Source organism: Pantherophis guttatus, chromosome 13 (genome assembly GCF_059756535.1).
Source record: "Pantherophis guttatus breed Tessera chromosome 13, ASM5975653v1, whole genome shotgun sequence".
NCBI classification, from domain to species: domain Eukaryota; kingdom Metazoa; phylum Chordata; class Lepidosauria; order Squamata; family Colubridae; genus Pantherophis; species Pantherophis guttatus.
Window position 1 is genome coordinate 14,216,100 of NC_142075.1, and position 18,790 is coordinate 14,234,889.

The following is an 18,790-nucleotide window of genomic DNA, read 5'->3' on the forward strand; positions in this document are numbered from 1 at the left end:
AGCTTAAATTTCCAGAGATACAAAACTTGGACAAAAGTTTCAAAGGGTTTCTCTGAGTTTGTCCCGAAAGTAACGAATCTAGGAAGATGCGTTTTCATTTGTTATCACCCCAACTCACTCACCCTTCCACCTGTTGGTTTTTTTTTTTAAAAAAAAGCTTGTTTTTAAAGTTCTTTCTGAGTTCCATACATGGAAAGAGACATCAGAAAGCAGAGTTCTTGTTTTTAATATTGCCCGTCCTTCTTTAACACTGCATCCCATCGCGAAGTCACAGCCGTCATCGGAATTGCTTACAACTTTGGATTCCTTTGCTCTGGGGTTAATTACTTCCAGAACCCACATCCTCATTTCTCCCCATTCCACCCCAAAGCCAGCCACCGACTACAGAAAGACATATGTCCCAATCCTCCCCTCCCTCAAAGAACAGTCTGCATTTATTTGCGTTTTTCTAAAGAAAAAAAATGTTTTTTCTTCCCCTCAGAAAATTCTGTTTCTTCTTAGCGTCTCTGCCAAGCACAGAGTTGACATGACGGTGTAGAATCCTTGGTGGCAGCTGTGAGAAGGATAGAGGGGAAGAGAGAAAAACACTTCCAGTTCTTTTAGTCAGCAAAATGCCTACGTACTTGGGGGAGAGGAAGAGATTGAGTGGCTTCAGAAGAGCCTGGGTGGGAAGCTAAAAAAAAAAACAAACGACAAAACAGCAGGATACGTGCAAGTGAAAAATCTCATTTTCGTGGCTTAAAAAAAAAAAGGAAATAAAGTCTCCAGCCCTCATGGTGGCAGAGTTAAATAGAAGCACGGGTGGGAATTGGCTGGAGCTGAGAGAATTGTGATGTACGTTCCTCAGGCCAAGATGGCAAAACTACCTGTTCCTTTGTCCATAAAATGCACATCAGCTGTCTGAAAACAGAATTCACGCCAGTGAAAAATCTCATCCTCGTGGCTAAAAAGGAAATACAAGTTTCTAGCCCTCATGGTGGCAAAGTTAAATAGAAGCACAGGTGGGAACTGGCTGGAGCTGAGAGGATTGTGATGTACGTTCCTCAGGCAGAAGGATTAGCAAAGATGACTTATTCTCCCTCAGCAACTGGAGTGGAACAATATATATATCTATGCGTACACAAAACTGGGCACATCTATTTAATTTTCAAAACCGGGATGGCAAAACTACCTGTTCCTTTGTCCATAAAATGCACATCAGCTGTCTAAAAACAGAATTCACGCCAGTGAAAAAATCTCATTCTCGTGGCTAAAAAAGGAAATACAAGTTTCTAGCCCTCATGGTGGCATAGTTAAATAGAAGCACAGGTGGGAATTGGCTGGATCAGCAGCTGTCTAAAAACAGAATCCTGGGAACTGTAATTTCTAGAGGAAGGGAGGACCTCTGCTAGAGAGCTCAAAGCTTCCCCAAATTATAGTTTTGAGGGTGCCTTGGAGAGAAAGAATGACTGCTAAACTCACTTAAATCTACAGTGTTTGGTCATGCTCCAGGAGAACCCAAACCTTGGCAGGACTTTAAAAATAGAGAGCCCTGCCACAGAAAAGGGTCCTTAAAGTGCAGTGTTGGGAGGCCATTGAGGAGGCCATACAGCGATCCTACAGACCGGGCAACCATGCCTCAAAGAGCCAGGCGCGTAATTTGAGAAAGCAAGAAGGGGCAGAAAAGAACCAGGTAGGACATACTAAAATTCCTTCTTTCACCAGCTCCTGGTTATCACCTCTAAAAGCTTGGCAATGCCCAACCTGTGAAAGATAAGACATTCTTACGAACGGTGCAAAAATAAAAGATGGAGGAGATGATGATGTTGATGGAAACTGAAAGCCCCATGGGATCTCTTGGGGGGGGAAGGGAAAGAGTATCCGTGGGGAGACGTGGAGCAGTCCGATTCTTGACACCATCTCTCCTATGGTCAACCATCTACTCGTCGCATCCCAGAAGTTCCATTCTCAATGTGATGCGGTTGTGCCAAGCCTCGGGGAAGACGCGGATAAAGCGGGCATAGAAGGGCGCATCAAACACGTTCTTCTTGTGAGAATTGTTGTCATGGTTGCCTTGGAATATCTATGCGGAGAGGGGAAGGAGGAGAAAAGAAGAGGTTGATTTTTAAGATGTTAGCAAAGGTCTCTCAAAGGTGCTTTTTTTTCCAAGAGGCAACTGGATTTTCTGTTGTTTCTTGGAAGACGTTTCGCTTCTCATCCAAGAAGCTTCTTCAGCTCAAGCTGCTTGGATGAGAAGCGAAACATCTTCAAAGAAACAACAAAGAAAGTCCAGTTGCCTCTTGGAAAAAAAAGCACTTTTGGGACAACCATAACCTGAATGACCGAAAATCTCCATAGACGTTTAGCAAAGATCTGAAATTCTCACCACCCTTCACTAAACAAACTTTGGCAAGAAAGAGGCCTAACTTACTTACCCACGGTCTGTCTTGCTTAGCATCAGAAATTTTGGGCTCACCTTGCAGCGAGAGATGGGTGGCAAACCAATTTAATCAATAAAATAAGAAGTAGAGACCTTCAAATTTTTAGGTTCTATCATATCGCAAGATCTAAAATGGACACCTAACATCAAAAACATCATCAAAAAAGCACAACAAAGAATGTTCTTCCTGCGCCAACTCAGGAAGCTCAAACTGCCCAAGGAGCTGCTGATCCAGTTCTACAGAGGAATTATTGAGTCTGTCATCTGCACCTCCATAACTGTCTGGTTTGGTTCTCTTGTTGGCAACCCAACAAGACAGACACAGACTTCAGAGGATAATAGAACTGCAGAAAAAACAATGGCTACCAACCTGCCTTCCATTGAGGACCTGTATACTGCATGAGTCAAAAAGAGGGCTGTGAAAATATTTACAGACTCCTCGCATCCTGGACATAAATTGTTTCAACTCCTACCCTCAAAACGATGCTATAGAGCACTGCACACCAGAACAACTAGACACAAGAACAGTTTTTTTCCCGAATGCCATCACTTTGCTAAACAAATAATTCCCTCAATACTGTCAAACTATTCACTAAATCTGCACTACTATTAATCTTCTCATCGTTCCTATCACCTATCTCCTTCCATTAATGACTGTATGACTGTAACTTGTTGCTGTAGCCTTACGATTTATATTGATTGTTTCCAAGTATGATTTGATTGCTTTTTTGTTCCCTATGGCTATCATTAAGTGTTGTACCTTATGATTCTAGACGAATGTATCTTTTCTTTTTACATACACTGAGAGCATATGCACCAAAGACAAATTCCTTGTGTGTCCAATTACACTTGGCCAACAAAGAATTCTATAAAGTAATAATTGTGGTCATAAGTCAAGGGCTACCGGAATATGCAGATTGAGAGAACCAATTTAAAATCGTCTGGGAAAGTGGGAGGGGGGGGGAAATCCCAGCTAGAAACACATTTCTGCTGCCTAAGAGAGACATTTTACTTGTTCTTATGATGCCTTATATTCATAGACTGACTCCAAATATTTTTAGCAAGGGAAACCACAGGCAATTAGGCAAGCAACACCAGTTTTTTTAAAAAAAAAGGGAAATGTTAATAAAAGTCAAGTCTCTTCAAATTATATTTAACTCCAAGTGACTCTGTTGCCTTCTTGGGAACACTGTAGAAATAATTAGTTACTGGCTTCTTTCGGGATGTTTTTAAAACTCCCCCCATCTAGTTTACCGCCCTTGGATTTCCTGATAGTCTTCTTTCCTTCATAGTACTAAGTAGATCTGACCCTGTTTAGCTATTTTTTTAGATTAAGTGCTGCCACCTGGTGTGACAATAAAAACACTGGCACTTCGATGCTAAAGGGCAAGAACTCAGCCTTGGAGATGTCTATGGAGATCCTCAGCCATCCAGGTCATGGTTGTCCCAAAGATCCTTTTTCAAAAGGACTTTGTTTTTCCTTGAAGACATTTCGCTTTTCATCCAAGAAGCTTCTTCAGTTCTGACAGTTCAGGATGAAAGAAGCTTCTTGGATGAGAAACGAAACGTCTTCAAGGAAAAACAAAGGAAGGCCAGTTGCCTTTTTGGAAAAGCACTTTTGGGGCATCCTGGGAGAAGTATATTTTGTCATGTATTTTATTTTTTTTCAAAAGGAAAACTTACAAACTAACCAAGCCAGGGAAGAGGAAAGATTCCAAAATTTCATAAGAGCTGTAAGAGAGAGGTCATAAAAACTTCTTCATCAAACAAAACAGGGGGAAAAAGAAAATGCTAAGGATTTGAAAGAGAGGACTCAGTATCATTGCAATTATTTCTTGAAAAAAAAAAGATGGAAGTCCTATTTCATAACTTTTGTTTCCTTCCTCCCTCCTTCCTTCTCTCCCTCCCTCCCTTCCCTCCCTCCTTCCTCCCTCTCTCCTTCCCTCTGTCCCTCTATCCCTCCTTCCCTCCCTTTCACAGAGGAATAAAATTTTGGGGAAACTAGAGGAAACATTTCAGGACAAGCATTAATGGAACAGTCTAAGAACTATTCCATGGCATATAGAAAATGTGCTGTGGAGAACAGTCGGATTATGAATGAATTAACAATATCCTGGTGTTGTCTGATGGCCTAATCTTTTCCCACTTTTTAATTATGCAAATTTTAATCGGTTTTTAAATGATTGGGGTGTTTTAATCTGTCTGGGCCAAATTGTTTAATTCGATTTTACTTTGTTTTTAAATTTTGCATCTATGTATTTTTACGGTTTGGCTGTTCACCGCCCTGAGTCCTTCGGGAGTAGGGCGGTATATAAATCAAATAAAGTAAGTAAGTAAGTAAGTTGTATCTTAGATATAAGTTGTTTTCATTTCTTTATATCTGTTGGGAACATTATAACTTTAACCAACGTTTTTGTTGATGGTTTTGTAACCGTTCTGCAAACTGAGCCTGTGTTGAATGAATGAATGAATGAATGATCAATGAATGAATGAATGAATGGATGGATGGATGGATGGATGGATGGATAGACCCTGCACTGACTCCCAATCCTACAAAAAGATTTTGCCCAATTCTACCTTGATGCTGTTTGTCCTGTTGTCGCGGTAGAAAGTCCAGATTTTCCCATCATTGCTGTAGGCTACTTTGTAGGCTGCTACATATTGAATGTGCCCAAAATCTCGTGCTCCCTGCGTTACGATCCCAGTCACTTTTTTCAATTTCTGAAGATCAATCTGCAGAAAACAAGCATAATAATCCCACCGGTTGAAGAAAATCAATTGATCGGTGTAGAGCTGGAGGGCACCTTGGAGGCCTTCTAGTCCAACCCCCTGCTCAAGCAGAAGACCCTATACCAGTGATGGCTAACCTTTTTGCCATCACGTGCTAGGAGGGTGGGTGGGGGGGTTTGCACACGCATGTGCCCACACCCATAAGTATATGCGCACCGCCCCCACGCATGCACGCGTAACCTTCCCTCCCCCCCCCACTCCTGGCACGTGATGGCCCGGTAGGCCCGTTTTTCTATCTCACCTGGCTCCAGATCCTCTCTATGAGTCTGGGGTGGGTGAAAACGGCCTTCCCCGCCCTCTCAGAGGCCCTCCTGTTATCTGCCACATCTATTCATTTCCGCCCCCTGCCTTTTATCCCCAGAGCTAGGATGGGGCTTCGTTAGCAGTGGTGGCTCTTCTGTCCCAGGGATCGGCCCACAGATTTCCACTGCTCTCCTCTCCTCTGCCTTCTGTGCATCTGCATGTTAGGCACTGAACCCAGCTGTTCCTCTTCTTCCTCATCAGCCACCTCCAGACCTGGGGGCTGTTGACTCTCCATCTGAGGGCTTGCGGATAGCCTCTGTCTATCTCTCGGCCAGCTCCATTCCCTCTTCCCCCTCGGAGCTCTCAGGTTGCCTTGATGCTGATCCTGATTCCCACACCTCCTCCTTATCTGATTCGGCTGATAGAAGGGCTGGCGGCCAACAGATGCAAGGAAGCTGGATGGTTACAATAAGGACCACGTTTATCAGCCCTACCCCGCAGATTCCAGCTAAAACCATTTCTTCTTACGCCAGCTTTTTTTTTTTTAATAACGTTTTTATTGTGCATTTTCCTTTATTCTACATCACCGTTTCAATTTTGCAACAGCAGTGTGCTGGTTGCATCAGACCCTTTTTAAATATACATGATGTTATACACCCTAAACGCAACCCTTTTTCTCTTAATCATATAGTATAGTCTCTTTTTACATGCCTAATATTGTACGTCACAATTATATCCATTATTTCCATGGTTATACCATTGCCGTCTATACATCTATCACGATGTGTTTTGATTTACAGCTGCGTACAGTCCAATAATACTATTGCTTGCAGTGTATGTTCTTATGTATATCTTTGCACCTGTATTTATTTCTAGTTTGTGGATCTTCTTCCATTATTAATTTTCTAATTTTCTTACGCCAGCTTTGATCCCCTCTGGCAAGGACATACCTGAAGCCACTCGCCTGCCTTGTTGGTGAGGGCAGTCCAGGCATTGGATTTCCCAGTGTTATCAAGGCGGGCGTAGTAAGGGTGCCAAGACATCCTACTTATGCCCCAAGTCTTGTACACGCTGGAGGCTGTGATCTGCCGGTCAGAGATGTGATGGGACTTCATGCCCAGCGGATCCGAGCAACCTGCCGTGTTGAAATACACTGTAACACAACGATTTATAGACATAGTGAAAGGCAAGAGTTTGGAAGGAAGAAGACTCTCCCAAGGATGGTGGCTTTAAGGAGAAACCCCCCCCCTCCAAAAAAAGTCCCACAAGAGGAAGATCAATTTTTAAAAGCAACAACAGACATTTAGATAAAAACCACCACCAGAGGGTGTCTTGATGATCGCTGATGCAGATAGAGGATGCTTTCAGGTTAGCATTTAAAATAACAGAGTTGGAAGGGACCTTGGAGGTCTTCTAGTCCAACCCCCTGCTTAGGCAGGAAACCCTACATCACTTCAGACAAATGGTTATCCAACATCTGCTTAAAAACTTCCAGTGTTGGAGCATTCACAACTTCTGGAGGCAAGTTGTTCCACTGATGAATTGTTCTAACTGTCAGGAAATTTCTCCTTAGTTCTAAGTTGCTCCTCTCCTTGATTAGTTTCCATCCATTGCTTCTTGTCCTGCCCTCAGATGCTTTGGAGAATAGCTTGACTCCCTCTTCTTTGTGGCGGCCCCTGACATATTGGGGAGATTTATGCAGTAACAACCTGCCAGAATCCTACACTCCAGATGAAGGATGTGATGTGCATTTATCTAGTTTTGTATTGACAGTCACTGACACTGGAATGGGGAAGTATTTAATTTTTTGCATTTTCAAACCCATCTCCAAAAACTGTAAGATTAGTTAGCGTTGGAAAGGCCCAGTCCTCTGAATGTAGCAATGCACCTCATCTGTTTAAAAAGACAGGAACTGGGAAAATGCTTGTACAAAAGGACATGCTTCCATGAAGATATAGAAATGCAAAGTATTTACAAAAATAGTTATTAAGCAAAACTGCAAATAGTGCATAGATTTGGGGAAATGTGCACCAAAGATATCTGTGTTTGGGTGCAATTTTTTTTTAAAAAATGAAATCAACTTAATAGATTTACAACTCTCTGGCTCTGTAGAACAGATGGTTTTGTCTTCCAATTGTCATTCTTCTGTATTTTCCTACTAATTTCCTTTTTTCCTTTCTTTCTACTAAGGGCGTGCAAATGTTTCATTTCAAGCCATTTTATTTATAACATTCATATAACCACTCCTCTTATAACCAACTCGGGGCAGCTCCCAGTCAAAACAGCAGGAAAGCTATATTAAAACTATAAAAACTAAACAAAACGAACATTTAGTTTCACATTTGGGAGTGTGAAATTATTTCAAGTGCAAAATGACCTATCTTGGGCACTCGGGAATGGACTTGACACAGGATAGATCACAAAATGCTTTGAAATGAAGTCTTTTGAACATCTCTACTTTCTACCTAGATCAGGGGTCTACAATCTTAAACACTCAAAGAGCCATTTGGACCTGTTTCCCACAGGAAGAAAAAAACAAAACACCGGGAGCCACAAAACCCTTCCTGTGCCTATTTCTTGAGCAGCCACAAAACTAGCATATGTAGTTGAATTAAATGTTCTGTTTTCTTCTGAAACTTTTCTTTTCTTGGCTTTATCCATGGTTGGCCTACCAGGGGTTGAAAAGCTCAATAAATCACGTGCCGGTGGGTGTCGCACATTGGTGGTTGTGACGAATATTTTGAGTGCCAGGGAGCTGCAGCAGACGGGTAAAAGAGCCACATGCGGCTCCAGAGCCACAGGTTGCTGACCCCTGCTCAAGACTGTCCATCATTCTAGCTTTCTCCATTTTCGGAGCAGAGCCCCGAATTATGCAAAAAAGCTGACCGTGGTCATCTATATCATTTAGACAGCTTGCAAAATTCTGCCTTTCCTGAGGAGTAATTTAACCCCGCCCCCCAGGCGCCGTTTTAATTTTTATAATACACCAAGCTGGCCAATTGTCCCAAGCGCTCCAGGTGTCAAAAGGACAAGCTCAATTTTCAAGGGCTATTGGAAAGGAGGAGCGCTCCAAAATGACGTTTTGGATTCCAGAGAACCTCTCCAGAGGTTTCCATAATCTTCTGTCAGCACTTTTGCTTTCCTCTGCTCAGTCCCCAGTTAAGTAAAAGGATGTCGGGTGGAAACAAGAAAACTATCTGAAGGCGCCAGAGCCCCCGTTGCCCAATTATCCATGCGAGATTGTGCCCCTCCACCCAAATTCATTAGACCAATGGGAAGCATTTACCATTCATTTCACAGCCAATCAGTTCAAACCGCATCGTGCAGCCACGATAGCACTTCCCTGGGTGGATTCGGAAATACTGGGCGACGATTGGAGAATTAAACATGTTGGTCGCTGGGGTATGTTTGTCTTGATTGCCCGAGAAAATCTGCAGGAAGGAAAAAATACAAAATGAAGAGTATCTTAAGAGTAGGACTGTGAATCCCTTTCCAAGGCTATACAGTCCTGGAGACACTGTTTTGCCATATATACTGTGTTTTCCCTAAAATAAGACCGGGTCTTATATTATTTTTGCTCCAAAGGACACATTAGGGCTTATTTTCTGATTAGGTCTTATTTTGGGGGGGGAAATACGGTACTAAATGTACCCATCTGGCTGACAAGATTAACTGGAGCTTATTTTTGGGGTAGGGCTTATATTACAAGCATCCTGAAAAATCATATTAGGACTTATTTTCTGGTTGGGTCTTATTTTTGGGGAAACAGAGTACTTGTACAATAATAGCATAAAGGCTTGATTATGGAGCTTCGGTTAGGGATATGAGAATGTGAATCCCTTTTTGGATACACGGATAATTTGTCTTGAACCACTTATACTTTTAAGTCAACTTTGAAAAATAAGTATGACAGGAACATGGGTTGACCTACGGAGATGCAGACTAATTTAAGTTCCTAAAGCCCAGTTGGACTCAAAAAAAACCCCATGGAAGCTATTATCCTCTACAGCAGGGGTGTCAAACTAAAGGCCCATGGGCCACATCCGGCCCACGGAGTTCTTAGATGTGGCCCGTAGGGTTGCCCTGGAAACAGCGAAGGACCGGCCCACTATGCCTCTGCCAGTGAAAACGGAGCTCAGGAGGGCCACCATTTTCAGCTGCAACGGCCTCCTGCAACCCTCTGCCAGTGAAAACGGAGCTCGGGAGGGCCACCGCTTTTGGCTGCGACACCCTCCTGCAGCCCTCTGCCAATGAAAGCGGAGCTCAGGAGGGCAGCCATTTTCAGCTACGATGGCCTCTTGCAACCGTCTGCCAGTGAAAACGGAGCTTGGGAGGGCAGCCATTTTCTGCTACAACGGACTCCTGCAACCGTCTGCCAGTGAAAACGGAGCTCAGGAGCCCGTTTTCAGTGGCAGAGTGCTCAGGCCACCACAGGCGCCCCTGACACGAGTGACATTGAGCTGGCCATGCCCACCATGGCCACGCCCACCAGTTCCCCCCCCCCATGTCAAACATAACCCTGATGTGGCCCTCAATGAAATTGAGTCTGACATCCCTGCTCTACAGCAAGCAAAACCAACACTTAATTATAATATATCAAAAAATATGAGGGAGAGAGTTGAGAAAAGAGCTAAACTAAGAATCTGGATCATACAGCTAACAAGATTTAGCAGATCCATATTTTGAAACATCTAAGAATGCTTTTGGATAACAAGGATTCTTGGAAGAGCATCAGAATGACATTTTCTAGGTAGCACTGCTGGCATCAAGCTTTTTTTTTTCACCAAAAGGGGGAGCTAGTTCCTACTACCCCACCTAGCTTTTCAAAGCTAAACAAACTCAGATTTTCTATACAATAGAAGTTGGTATCTATAGTAGTGGCCAAAATTGTGGAAACCTTTTGGGAAAAGTGTATTTTCTAAAATTAGCTAATAACACCACTTTTTTGGGAGGGAATAGTACGTATTTTTTCTATGGTGATATATATATATATATATTTTGAATGATGGAGATATATATACGTAGAAATATAGAATACCGAAGTAATTTTCTTTTTTCGTAAGGTTCAAGTTGCAAGACTTGATTTTAATGTATAGTTTGTTTATGTCATGTATTGTATGTATGTTTTTGTTTGTCTATCTTTAATAAAAAATTATTTTAAAAAAATATGGTGATAATTTTTGTTTATCTCATCTTTTCTACGTGTTTCACTTTTCTTCTTTATGCTGTAACTGCTATTCTAATAGCAAATCCTTCATAAAAGTTATTGCATTACATTCTTGATTAAATTATCTTTCCATTGATATATAATTTTATGGTACTACTCCAACAAGTAGTGTTGGAGTGTTATTAGCTAGTTTTAGAAAATACACTCTTCCCAAAAAGTTTCCACAATTTTGGCTACTACTGTATACTAACCAAATATCTAACATCTCCCACTTTTTCTAAGTTGAACAGGGTTTCTTTTGGACACAGCATAATATCTTGCTATCTTCTTTTCTTGCAGAACAGATACTCAATACCGTCTTTACTTAAACAAACTTGTCCATGCAATTCAAAAGAAATCAAAACCGTCATTCACATACTGTTGTAATGTTTACAGGAATAAAAGGCACTCGATCATTTTGTATATCTTACAACAATATTCTGGATGGACAGATCTTTGGTGTACAAAGTATTTACCTTCTGATCCTAATGACAACACCATAGGCAAATATCCTGTGGCAGAATTTAAGACACATCAAGTACTAATATCCCCGATTGATCTATATTTATTTGTTCTCATAAGCTTTTCTATCTTATTGCACATGGATCACTGAGCAAAATAAAGATTGCATTGTACTACGGTAAGCTGCATGCGTAGGATAATACAACTCAACAATGATACTATTATATATTACTGCTTAAAAATAAGTAAAGATAATCCCTATAATTGATGAACTAAAGAACATTAAGCTTTGCAGAGAAATAAAAGCCTGTAACTGACAGATTTTATGACCCTGTAATCCTTTGCATCGGGGTAGAATCGGGGTGACTGAATGGAGCTGAATGTTTACTGGCCGGATACCCTTCCTGACGCCTATGCAGAGTTCGTAGCAGATATTTTCTCTTTATGCCCAGAGAGAAAAATACCTGCTGCTACCTAGAATTGAACTCACAGCCTCTTGATTGTGAGGCGAGAGCTCCACCTCTAGGCCACCACGCCACTCCTGTAACTGGCAAATGAATCAAGGTAAAACAATATTCATTTGTTATATTCCACATTAAAAGATACAACATACTATTTTATATATATTCAATCCATTCATAACAGAAGCTTCTGCGCCCATCCTACTTTTGTCCCTTTGGCCCAAATTAATGTATTTTGTGAAATGTTGGTGAAAAGCAATTCAAATTATACGAAGCTAAACATAACTGTTCATGCTCTCCTGGTTTTTAGTGCTTATTAAACTCTTGTGATTTTTAATTGTTTTTATATTTATGTTTTTATCGCACTGTAAGCTGTCCAGTGGGATAGTGAGATGGGGCGGCATATAAATGTAATAAATAAAATAAAAACTAGTTAAACCCAGTTACAGCATGTGGGGTTTTAGTATTTTTAGCATTGAGTTCAAGAAAAAAAAAAGACTTTTCTTTGTAATATTGAACAAGAGAGCAAGGATGCAACAACCTGGTTAATTTAACCAGATCAACAAACTTTGGCTGACTGTTGTAATGTTTATAGGAATACAAGGCACTCGATCATTAAAACTTAGTCCTGAGCGGGAGTGGGCTTCAAAAATTTTAGCAAGAGGTTCTCTGCCCAATTGCTGGATGGGCATGGCCATGGTGGGCGTGGCCTAGTCGGCCTCCTGCACCATGGCGGGGGAGGCGGGCGTTTTTGCCCTCCCCGGGCTCTAGAGGCTTTCTTTGAGCCTCCGGGAGGGCAAAAACGGCCACCCCAGGCTCCGGAGGCCCTCTGGAGGCAAAAATGGGCCTTCCCAAACTTCCGGTAGGCCTGTTTTTCATCCTCCCCGAGCCTCCATGGGCACCCTGAACTTATCTGCATCCAAAACGGGCCACGTGGGGTCTCCTAGGAGGGGTGGGGTGAGCGGGGCCAGCCAGGAGTGGGATTTGGGGGTTCTCCAAACTGCACAGATTCTTAGCTAGAGGTTCTCCCGAACCCCTGCGAACCCCCAGCAGCCCCAACCCTGGTCCTGAGTAAACATGATGCTGACAAATTCAGATGACAACTTTTTCTAACAGTTTCACCAGTTCTGACTGCTCATTGATGCTGGGACTTGGGAGAGTAACTTACATAGCCTTTTTTTTTTTTTAAGAATGAGGTCAAGGCAGCATTCAGCTTTTACAGGCTACACCCCACGTGCCTCAAATTAATACTGGAACTAACTCCCTCAAAGGTGCTTTGTGTGTTTTTTTCCCCCTACAAAGTAAGAAGAACTTCAATGAGGCGGAGGGGGAGAAAGAGAGAGCAGAGAGAAAGAGAAAGGAAGCCCAAGAGGAACTGACAAAGTCAATGATGCTCGAAGAGAAATGTGCTTCTGATTATCTTGCTAGCCGGGGCTTGCAAAAAAAATAATAATAAAAAAAAAATTCAGAGGTGCTGGATTTCCAAATATTTAACACCAACTGAAGCTCTTCAAATACCCTCAGGCTATAAACTGAGTGCTACTGGCCCATCTGGAGCAGGGTGAAAATTAAATATAATTAGCGTTAAGTATAGGGGAGGGCAAGGTGCTAGAAAGTCAGTCTATAGGAATGGAATTCTAGTAATGCAGATACTAAGTCATTCCCCCCCACACACACCTCATATCCCCAAGGTTTTTTAAAAAAATAATTGTGGAAAATTTTGCTCCTGTTTGTTTACAATATTACCTAACATATAATTTTCTGTACAAGAGAAAATTATGGTGTAGTGGTTAAGGTGCCAGCCTAGAAACTGGGAGACCGTGAGTTCTAGGCCCAACTTAAACCCAAAGCCAGCGGGGTAACTTTGGGCCAGTCCTTCCCTCTCAGCCTGGGAAGCGAGCAATGGCGAACCACTTCCAAAATCTTGCCAGGAAAACTGCAGATACTACTATTGTAATCCAGCTAGTTGCCAGGAATTTTTATAATATTTCATACTATAGAAAGAATTTCTATACATCTTACAACAATTTACACCATCGCTCAGATAAATTGCCAAGGCCTTTCCCTTCTTTTAAATGCAAATCACACTACTTTACACATGTAACTCACACGTTTTCCTGATGGGAAACTTTTTTATGTGTGAAAGACAGAAAGGGAGAGAGGGAGGGAGGAAGGGAGAGAGGGAGGGAGGGAGGAAGGAAGGAAAAAACAGAAAGAAAAGAGGAGTGGAGGAGAGACAGAGGGAGGGAGAAAGGAAGGAGGGAAACAGGAAGAAAAGAGGAGTGGAGGAGAGACAGAGGAAGGGAGAAAGGAAGTAAGGAAACAGGAAGAAAAGAGGAGTGGAGGAGAGACAGAGGGAGGGAGAAAGAAAGGAAGGAAACAGGAAGAAAAGAGGAGTGGAGGAGAGACAGAGGGAGGGAGAAAGGAAGGAAGGAAACAGGAAGAAAAGAGGAGTGGAGGAGAGAGAGGTAGGAGAAAGGAAGGAAGGAAACAGGAAGAAAAGAGGAGTGGAGGAGAGACAGACAGAGGGAAAAAGGAAGGAAGGAAACAGGAAGAGAAGACGAAGGGAGGGGAGAAGAGATATCGCTCTTTATGTGAAAGCTTTAGGCTTTTGCTTTAATAGAAAGAAGAATTAAGGGAAGAATTAATGAAGCGTTAAAGGAAGCCAAAGATCCTCCTTCTGTAGAACACTTGAAAATGCTTTTGTTGTCCACTTTTATGCTCTTGAAAGGATAACATTGCGATGTAAACAAAGCAAATCTGATCATTCCAAAATGCTTACGTATCATAGGTAAAGGTTCCCCTCACACATACATGCTAGTCATTCCCGACTCTAGGGGGCAGTGCTCATCTCCGTTTCAAAACCGAAGAGCCAGCGCTGTCCGAAGAAGTCTCCCTGGTCATGTGGCCGGCATGACTAAACGCCAAAGACGCACAGAACGCTATTACCTTCCCACCTTTCAATCGACAAGCTCAGTGTCTTAGCTACTGAGCTACCGCGTCCTTTCTACGTATCATAAGCGTGGTTTAAAATAATTCCTTCATTTTTCTTTCCTTCTTTTGCCTTCAGTCGCTCTCTCTCTTACCCACCTTTTCCTGATTCTGGTTCTCATCTTTGTAGAATTGAAATACTCGTCCATCTAGACTGTAGGAAACTTTGTAAGTCTCGACATACTCTGAAAATCCTCCACGGCCTGCCCCTTGAGTAACAATCCCAGAGAGGAACATCGTTTTCAACAGATTGACCTGCATGGAATTTAAAAAAGGGGGGGGGGTTTAAAAGAGGCAGAATGAATCAAATTGGCTGGGTACTTAAATGAAAACAGCAAATCAAAAAGCAAACGAAAACAGCCAGAACCAAGTATTTGATCCTGTGTCAAAAGTCAGATTGTATTGAAGTTACATTATTCTTTAAGTCTGTTCTGCATATGTGAACTCGGTTTCAAGTTAATTAGCTCAACACAGTAATTTTCATAAGAAAAAGTTAAATTGTAATCTCCCCAGGGCATGGATCTGTTTGTTTGTTTTTAAAAGAAAGCCAAGAAATTAAATATAATACTTATAGTATGAACTTATCACCAGAAAATGAAAAATTCTGTAAGAATTCCCATGCCAAGCACAAAGGATCAACGCAAGCTTTATTGTTGTTATTGTTTTTAAAAATGTTTTGTTTCCCATCTCACTGTGAACAAGAGATGTTAAATTTGTATACTTTTTATATTATCGTTTTGTGTTTCTGTTTCAATGTAGATTAAGAGGTTATTTTATCATATAGTTGGATCTGTTCTGAAGAATGTTGGAAGTCAGTCTTTTTGTATTTCTTTTTTCCATTTTTTTCCTTGTCCTTTCTAACTTCTTATTCCCTTTGATTCCCTCTCTTCTTTTCCTGCCATTTTGTATTTTATTTCTTTCTGAAACTAATAAAATTGGCTAACATAAAAAAGAGGTAGGATTATAAGGAAGCTTAACAAGAGAGAAGTTTACCTTTCCTTCCTCAGATCTATCACATCACCACCAGCAAATCCTGACAGTGTGTTTATCTTTTAAAGAAAGCTTTTGTGATATCAAAGGAAGCATAAAAAGAAGTTTAATCTTGGCAGGCACGTGTAATTTCTCCAGATGGTCTTTAACTCCATCAACTTAGCAAGCTTGTCCAACTAAAAAGATAAAGGAGCTGCAATCTAACAACACCTAAAGGTAAAGGTTCCCCTTGCACATATGTGCTAGTCGTTCCCGACTCTAGCGGGCGGAGCTCATCTCCGTTTCAAAGCCAAAGAGCCAGCGCTGTCCGAAGACGTCTCCGTGGCCATGTGGCTGGCATGACTCAACACAAAGGCGCACAGAACGCTGTTGCCTTCCCACCAAAGGTGGTCCCTATTTTTCTACTTGCATTTTTTACCTGCTTTCGAACTGTTAGGTTGGCAGAAGCTGGGACAAGTAACGGGAGCTCACCCCGTTATGCAGCACTAGAGATTCGAACCGCTGAACTGCCAAACTTTTGATCGATAAGCTCAGCATCTTAGCCACTGAACCACTGCATTCCTTTGTTTGTCCCTTTGTAACAACACCTAGTTGACTTCATAAATGCGTGGCACAACATAGGAGAACAAATCCCTCAGGACAAGATTCAGCAGTCCATCCCCATTTAAAAGACACAGGCCACTCTTTTGAAGACAGCAAAGTCCACATTTTGGACAGAGAGGACCACTGGTTTGAGAGGGGGGGGGTCAAAGAGGCCATCTATGTCAAAATTGAAGAGCCCTCTCTCAACAGAGGGAGAGAGACACGACTGTCATGTATCTCCAGTCTACAACACAGTCCTTTCAACAGTTCCAAGAAGGCTCCTCGCCCATTTGCATCGCTCAGGTGACCCTGAGGACACAGATAAACCCCCAGGTGGCCTCCCTCGAGGACTCTCTAAAAGAATGCAAATGACTACCTTCCATTCCCCACCATCCAGTCAGAGCTTCTTGGATGAGAAGCGAAATGTCCTCAAAGAAAAACAAGAAAGTCCAGTTGCCTCTTAAAGGGGGTGGAGGGGGGAAAGCACCTTTGGGACAACAATGACCTAAATCAGGGCTCTCCAACCTTGGCAACTTTAAGACTTGTGGTCCTGAGGAACTCTGGGAGTTGAAGTCCACAAGTCTTAAAGTTGCCAAGGCTGGAGACCCCTGACCTAGATGACTGGAAATCTCCATAGACACTCTCTGCTAATTGTTGCATGTCTCAGCTGCAGGTTGGGTGAAGAACCCCCAGTGTCATGTCACAATCATCAAGAGCCACTCAGCTCTGAAGCCAATCCATACAGTGGTAACAGCAACACCAATAGCACTTAAATTTATATACCCCTTCACAGTGATTTACAGCCCTCTTTAAGCAGTTTACAGAGTCAGCCTCTTGCCCCCAACAATCTGGGTTCTCATTTTACCAACCTCTGAAGGATGGAAGGCTGAGTTCAACTTGAGGCGGTCAGGATCGAACTGCTGGCAGTGGGCAGAGTTAACCTGCAATACTGCCTTCTAACCACTGTGCCACTATGGATAATGGCCACACTTTTCCATTCCCCTTTGTCAGCCCCGAAGCCATTTTCAGCCCCTGACACCCTTCTTGCCTCCTGGAACAGAGGCTTCCTTTTGCACCTATACCTGAATCCAAGGCTTTTTGTCATAGCTGCTGGCTGTCCAGGCGTTCACAACTCCTCCGTTGTGGAGGCGAGCGAGTTCAGGGCCCCAGCGCTGCACGCCCAGGAAGCCGTAATACATCGATGATGCTGTAAGCTGGGTGTCTGCAATAGCTCTTGTCTGCATGCCCAACTCATCTTTGCAGCCTGGAGTGGGTGAATTTTGGAGAGGGAGAAAGAAGAAAACAAGAGCATTGGAACAAAGCTGGAATACAATGGCAGAGGAGGAATGTAAGAATCAGAATTTAAAAATACAAGAAAAAAACAAAACAAAAAAACCCCCAGGAGACTTTCTTATAAAATTGGGACCCAATTATCCAATGTACTCCTAGGGAACTCGGGCTCCAAGCATGGATCTGGCTGCAATGAAAAGAGCATCATTCACACATCAAGTAGTTCAAGAAATGACTCAGAGGGATCCTGAACTCTACAGAAGTGTTAAATAATTTTTTTTGGGGGGGGGGGATATCTATAAAGTGGCATAAGAAGCCTTTGATGAGGTGGATGGCATACAAATTAGGAAGGAAGGGAGGGAGGGAAGGGAAGGGAGGGAGGGGAGGGGGAGGGAGGGAGGAAGGACAGAGGGAGGGAGGGAAGGAAGGAGGGAAAGGAGGGAGGGAGAGAGGGAAGGAAGGGAGGAGGGAGGGAGATGAGGGAGGGAGGAAGGAAGGGAGAGAGGAAGGAAGGGAGGAGGGAGGGAAATGAGGGAGGGAGGAAGGGAAGGAAGGGAGGGAGGGAGGAAGGATGGAGGGAGGGAGGGAGGGAGGGAAAGGAGGGAGGGAGGGGAAGGGAGGGAGGAAGGGAGGAGGGAGGGAGGGAAGAACGGAGGAAGGAAGGTAAGTAGGGAAGGAAGGAAGGAAGGAAGGAAGGAAGGAAGGAAGGAAGGAAGGAAGGAAGGAAGGAAGGAAGGAAGGAAGGAAGGAAAAGTGCGAGCAGAGAATTCCAGTTACCTCCTGATTTAAAAGCAATCATAAAAGCAAAGAACAAGAGGTGATTAGAAAAACGTCGTTCAAACTTTTAACAGAGATTTCACACATGCTGGACAGCCTTGGGTAAGCCATCAGCCGTTGCAATACAGCCTACCTCACCGGGCAGTTGTAGGATTAAACAAACAAAAAGACAAAGCTCTTTTTATGCTTTTTTTTTTTTAAACGCATTTCAAAGAAAAAACAAAAACCCCTGTAAAGCACAATGGCCTTTTGTGTGGCTTGTTTTGTTTTGCGCTGAGCTGCGGCTGCACTGCCAAGGAAAGCAAGTTTTTGCATTTGTTCAGAAAAGCAGAAACCGTCCATGCGTTCTCTTGCCTTGTGACTGAGCCCTAGGTTCGTGTGTGTGTGTGTGTGTGTGTGTGTGTGTGTGTGAGATCAGTCCACTTTTGGCTACAAGGACTCACTAAAAGGAACCAGCAGGTCATAACCAAAGACCCACCTAATCCATTTTGTTTAAAAAAAAAAAAAACCTCATCATGAGGATATCTATGAAGAGCAATTGGGAAGATAATTGTTTTGCCCTGAAAATTGCTAGCTGGG

General features: G+C 42.7%; 1 protein-coding gene across 2 annotated transcripts in view; it reads right to left on the reverse strand.

The window, feature by feature from the left end:
- Positions 1–210: 210 nt before the first annotated feature.
- The window catches only part of MFGE8 (milk fat globule EGF and factor V/VIII domain containing), a 40,951-nt gene continuing 22,371 nt past the window's right edge, over positions 211–18,790 (reverse strand). The window contains exons 5-10 of one of the 2 annotated variants that reach the window (XM_060694816.2): positions 17,227–17,408; positions 14,672–14,827; positions 8,739–8,883; positions 6,403–6,587; positions 4,997–5,152; positions 211–2,062 (exon numbers count right to left, since the gene is read on the reverse strand). In XM_060694816.2, the coding sequence (XP_060550799.2) occupies positions 1,919–2,062; positions 4,997–5,152; positions 6,403–6,587; positions 8,739–8,883; positions 14,672–14,827; positions 17,227–17,408 (968 nt within the window). In that variant the 3' untranslated portion in view covers positions 211–1,918. Of the gene's footprint in view, positions 2,063–4,996; positions 5,153–6,402; positions 6,606–8,738; positions 8,884–14,671; positions 14,828–17,226; positions 17,409–18,790 lie in introns of both variants that reach the window. The other variant, XM_087877950.1, reaches the window with a different exon arrangement.